This window comes from Elephantulus edwardii, unplaced genomic scaffold (assembly GCF_000299155.1).
Source record: "Elephantulus edwardii isolate Elephantulus edwardi_28Jun2011 unplaced genomic scaffold, EleEdw1.0 scaffold00174, whole genome shotgun sequence".
Lineage (NCBI taxonomy): Eukaryota > Metazoa > Chordata > Mammalia > Macroscelidea > Macroscelididae > Elephantulus > Elephantulus edwardii.
The window spans coordinates 3,365,868-3,371,940 of record NW_006399924.1 but is presented as its reverse complement, the minus strand read 5'-3'; the positions used below and the strand labels follow the sequence as shown (position 1 = coordinate 3,371,940).

Genomic DNA, 6,073 nt, shown 5'->3' with positions numbered 1-6,073 from the left:
AGGACTGACCTTGGGGTTGGGGAGAGATTGAGAAAGATGGGTTCAATAATGTATACTGCATTGAAGCAGATGAGGGAGAAAACTGTTTAAAAAGGATATGTGATTAGGTATTTTTGTCATGACAGGAGTCTAAAGCGAAGGCTACATGGTGGAGTCGAACTGGGGAAGGGTTTATAAAACAATGAAAATTTTTTCTTTTACTTTTCCAAGAGGGTAGTGTACTGGGGGAAGGGTTGGGATGGGAGAAAATTGCAACAATGAATGAATGAAAATCCAAAGTCTCTGTAAAGTTTTACTGAAATTAATAATTTAAATTAAAAAAAAACAAATGGACAGTTGATAGTTTAAATGAAGACTAGACATTTTGGAGGGCAGGAAGTTGAAGTCAATGGGAGTGAAAAAGAGACTAGAATAGAAACCAAGAGAATGTTGACACAATGTCGACTACATAACCAATGTCACTGTTTATTATATGTACAAACTGCTGAATGGGACATATTTTCACCAAAAAGTTGTCTATATCTCTCCAAAAGGTAAATAATCTTAAAGAAAAATAGTGATCCAATTTAGCTAATGTAATTATCCACCCTTATAGAATCAGGATTTCTTATAGATGAGGTCTGGGAATAAATAATTTAATAAAATCCCCACATGGTCTATGAGCCACATTCTGAAAACTGTTGTGAAATGCTACTAACTTCATTTAACCTGGGTGACTTTATTATCCTAGATGTGGGCTGGGGCTTTCTGCATCAGGTGACAGTAAAAATACAGCAACTGTTTTATAAATAGGCTCAACTTTCTAGTAAAACACACAAATTGCTGATTTTCCTTCTAGCCTCCAAAATCATAAAATAATATTCCATAAGTGAAATCTTACATATACAACTTAAAAAAAGAACTCTCCCTGAAATCCTTTAAATTGAAAAATTAAACTGCACAAGATTTAAATCTGAAGAAATAGTTTACTGTGTTTCTCATTTTCTCTCAAATATATCAAGCAAAAGCCTGGGCTGTTACCTGAAATTCCACTGCTAACAAGTTACTGTTTGGTATCTTGAAGTTTTAATTGAACAAGAGAGTAGAAATACATTTTAAAACCCCCTGAAACTTACTGTCATTGAGTCGTTTCTGACTCTCTCAGGTTTCTCAGGTTGTAAATCCTAATGGGAGAAGACTACTTATTTCTTTCCCAGAGGGACAACTGATTATTCTGAAACACTCTTTTATTACAACACCCTACCAACTTGACCACCATAGATCCCTATTTATTCAGTCAGTCATTCTTTCTTACTGCCCTCAATTTAATTGCACTCATAGCACCCTCCATTGGGTTTCAGAAGCTATAAATAGAAATGGGAGGAAGTTGCCTGTAAAAACTGATGTGTGAGGATGGCTATATCTGGCCTTTACAAACTTTACAATGGGTAACTGTCCCCATCAATAGCACCAACAACATAAAACAAATTACAATGACATAAGACATTAAGACATGTCCTCCACATTCCTGTATCTCTTTCTACTTATATCAACACTAATTTTTTTTGTTTTATTGCTTTATTTGGTCTAAAACCCAATGCGCTAAAACACAGACGGCACAGAACCATATTGGGAATGTCAAATGGTTATAATTCAGATTAGTAGCAGATACACTCAGGATGGCTTCTAAAATGTGCTTATAGGTGCCTCAGCCTTGAGCCTCATGGCTTTAGGCCAGTGTTACAAAGTCCACAATCCTTCCAGTTATGCTCCCCACAAATCCTCCAATCAACTTGGGCAAAGGCTCTTTACTCAAGGTATGTGGAGGATAGCAGTCCCAAAAGCAGCTCTGTCTTATATTGGGTCTCTGGCCCTGTGCTTTGGCCATTGGTGCTACTGCTGTAAATCTAGCTGGTGCAAAAATCTCAAGTCCTTAAAAGTGCCCATTGCATGCCTACTTCTTTGCTGGTGGTGAGACTCTCCTATTCTGCTGTTGAATCTGTTCAGTTTAATGGCGAGACTAGCTAATCCCCTTGTGGATAGGCTCTATATACTCTATTCACATATTTCCACCTATCCACATCACGAAGTCAAAATCAAATGGCTAGGGAAGCCATTTTGGACAATAAACCCTTGACACTACACTGCCCAACTTTCTCCCTCAGGTTCTGGTGTATTTTAATAACCAAAAGATACACAGCCTCCCGGTTAACAGCACAACTTGGTATGGACTACATACACCACCAACTCGCCCTTTCTATTTCATTTCAATGGAACCTATTAAAACTCACATAGAAAAAAAAATGAAAAGCAAAAACATAGCCATTTAATTGACTCAGATTCATGGCAAATATCCATTGTGTTTCTTAGGCTATAAAACTTAATATGAGGAGACTGCTACATCTTTTCATGTGATGGCTGGTGGGTTCAAACTGCCACCTTTCCAGTTAGCAACCCAACATTTACTGTGTCACCAGGCTCCTTTACACAGAACAAACAAACAAACAAACAAAAGTGTAGAAGGTGCTCCAACTGAAATAATCCATAGAAAACAAATTGTCTGCAAATGAAGAAAGTTTTATTTTTTTGTTTGCCTTAATTGTCAAACATCAATCACCAGATCGAAGAAGACATATGTTCAGGCTGGGCAATAGTTTTACTTCTTCAGCACTCCAGATTTTCCTGGGAAGAACAGTGAAAATCCAACAGTCAAAGGGAAAGTCAAAACTTTCAGCAACTCCTAATGAGCTGCAGATTCCTCCAAGAGTATGCTAAGGTTTCTGCTGATCCTAGGAGTGGAAAGGAGTGCCATTACCCAAGGACTATGGCAGTGAATATCCTAGTGATTACCAAGACAGGGGTTTAGAATATCTCTTATAGCTGTCACTACAGAAGATGAGACCAATTGTTTTGTGTTTTACATAATATTAAGGTGACTCTGAACTTTCTCAAAAGACACTCAAGATATTAAGCAGTCTGGTACTAGAGAATAGCGTGCAACCAGTTTGAGATTAAAAAATCATCATTAATATGCATTATAAGTGATTATAAAGGAAAATTTGAAATAAACTTTACAAAGTCAGAAGTAAATATTTGGGCATCATATTATGAATTTCAATCCACACAGGCTGAGCTTAGTACTGCTTCCCATTTACTATGGTGCCATGGGTTGGTTGAGTTATGTTCCCCCCCTAAAGAAAGAAATGTGTCAATTTGGCTAGGTGTTGATTAATAGCCTCAATGTAATAATCCACAATTTTGTATAGTGAGGCAAGATTAGTATTAGATGTCTTGAATTATAACCATATAAAAGGATGTGATTCAACTCACACCCTATCCAAATGAACCTGTTGACTGAATCATGCCTTTCATTTTACAAGAAATAAAAGGAGAAAAGAAGCAGTAAAAATGAGAGGGATTCCACTACCACCAAGAAATAAAATCCAGGAGTGGAATGTGTCCGTTGGACTCAGAGTCCCTGTGCTGAGAACTTCCTAAACTCAGGAAGCCATGGGAAGATCCCCAAGGAATACCAGACCCACAAATGTTAAATGGAGACAAGGACATTTACAAAGAAATAGAAATAATTTTCCTAGATCTGGTCTTCTGAATTGAACTGTAAGAGAATATTTTTGTTCATTAAAATCACCCACTTCCAATGTTTCTGTTATAGCAGCACTAGGTAGCTAAAATGTATAGCAAGAAAATCATGACATTTTTGGTGACGTAAGGAAATCTATTATCCTGTTTGGTTTCTAAATTACAAAAGGTGGTGAATTAGTCATTCATTCATGGTAATAATACCTATTTAGATTATGCAGGTATTAGAACAAAAATAATAAACATTCTTAGGAAAGCCAGGGACCCCAACATACTTACCCAACCTCCCTGAGCCTGGATGAACTCTCGGACACCATTATTCCCATTGATAATGCTTATCACACCTTTGGCGACCTGATTTGTCGTTTCTTGGGTTGCTTTTTGTGACACATGCTGAAAAAGCTTCACTAACACTGCCAAAAAGGCTCTCTCATAAGCTAGGCTGGAATCCTGAGCACACCAGGTCTTACTGAGTGATTCCACTGTCCTCTTGAGCATATCTTCTACCTGAGAAGAGACACAAGTTTGCCATGAAGTGCATCATTCTGCAAGTACAGGAATCTATAAAGCATATATTTGACAAAAGTGGTAAATGTACCACTTGTGGCTTATCAATTACTTTTAGTAGGTTGATGAGTAAAGTCCTCATTTTGTTATTTTGGATTATTATATAGAATGTTTTGTATTTCCTTATATTTTATATTATTACTTATTTTAATGAGTACTAGAAAAATATATAAGTAGGCCATCAAGCCCACAATGTCAGATAGTATTGCTTAAAATATAACAATTGAAAAAAATATTCTAAGTACAATAATTTGTAAAGGTTTTACCCTGTCATTACGATTAATCATGATTAACTTGCTTATTATTAGCATAATTAATATTACTGGATTATATACACAAAGAACATGGAAATTAAAATGTTTTGTTGTATATTTTCTGTCACAATAAAAAATATTAACATGATAACATATATCTTGCCAAATTGTGAAGGTATTGCTTGAATGACTTAAATCTGAAAAACTTTAAAGTAAAAAATCAACTCATTTTTTATCTTCCTTTTCCCTTCACAAACAATTCGGTCCAAAATCCATTAGGTGAGGCTGAACGAGGTTTATTGGGGTGTTGCATGAACTCACATAGGTCAGATAAGCTTGCTGAAATCCAAACAAAGAAAGGAATCTATACTTGGAGGGCACTTACATCTTGATTTCTAAAAAAAACACCACCATTATCCATTGAAAGAAAGCCAATATTCCTGAGGATTCCAGTGTGGGGACTGGCCTTATTTACATGTCAAGGTCATGAAAATCAAGGAAATGCTGAAAAAACATTTTACATTGAAAAAGAATAAAGTCTTTCTAACCTAGACAGCTAAAATATAGGTGTAATTCTAGCCTGTATATTTTTTTCTATTGACACATAAAAAAATTAGTTTATGATTTGATGATTATATGATAATGTCAGGACTAAATTCACTATTTTAATATTTATATTATTATATGAGAAATTGTACTTGTTTTGTTTGGTGGTCCAGTGGTTAAGGAGCTACCCTGCTATCTAAAGTACCATAAGAACATGAGCCAAGTAATGGTCATGAAGGAAGAAGCTGAAGATACTCTGAACACATTGGCAAAAAATAAGGCCCCAAGAATCAATGAGATACCAACAGAACTATTCCAACAAACATATGCAGCCCTAGACATAATCACCAGCTTATGCCAAGTAATTTGGAGGACAACTGCCTGGCTGACTGATTGGAAAAGGTCCATATTTGTTCCTATTCCCAAGAAAAGTTATCCATGCCCATCAACAAATGAATGGTTAGAGAAACTGTGGTATATTCACACAATGGAATACTATGCAGCACAGAAAAACAAGGGACTAATGAAATACTATATAAAATGGGTGACACTTCAGGGTCACTTGTATTTCACTTATGTTGAATGAAATATTTCAGTCACAAAAGGACAAATACTTCATAATGCCGCTGTTGTAAAACAGCACTGACATTGGGGTTGAAAAAACTGAGAAAACGGGATAAATAATGTAGACTGCATTAAAACAGATGAAGGAAAGAAATATATGATTGAGTATTATTTGCATGACAATAGTCCAGAATAAGAGTTTCATAACAAAGTGGACTAGAGGGCAGGGGAAATTGTGCAACAATGAAAGAATATTTTTTTTTTCAAAGAGAAAAACAAACTGGGGAGGTGGGTAGGGAGGAAAATGTGCAACAATGAATGAATGGAAATTCAAATTCAAATTCAAATTCAAATTCTCTATAAACTTTGGTTAAAATTTCAACTAAAATTAAAAAATTTAAAAGTACAAGCCACATGATTCAATTGTTAGAAAAGCGTCAGGATGGATGATGAAGAGATTGAGAGTGTTCACAGCTTCACTTTGCTTGGCTCCACAGTTAACACTCTTGGTACCAGCAGTCAGGAAATCAAAAAGCGTATCGCGATGGGAAAGTCTGCCGTTA

At 35.8% G+C, this 6,073-nt stretch overlaps 1 protein-coding gene across 1 annotated transcript in view; it reads right to left on the bottom strand.

Moving 5' to 3' along the window:
* Positions 1-2,635: 2,635 nt before the first annotated feature.
* Positions 2,636-6,073, bottom strand: part of BCL2L15 (BCL2-like 15) — an 11,863-nt gene continuing 8,425 nt past the window's right edge. The window contains exons 3-4 of the mRNA XM_006895725.1: positions 3,855-4,086; positions 2,636-2,661 (exon numbers count right to left, since the gene is read on the bottom strand). Of these exons, the coding sequence (XP_006895787.1) occupies positions 2,636-2,661; positions 3,855-4,086 (258 nt within the window). The remainder of the gene's footprint in view (positions 2,662-3,854; positions 4,087-6,073) is intronic.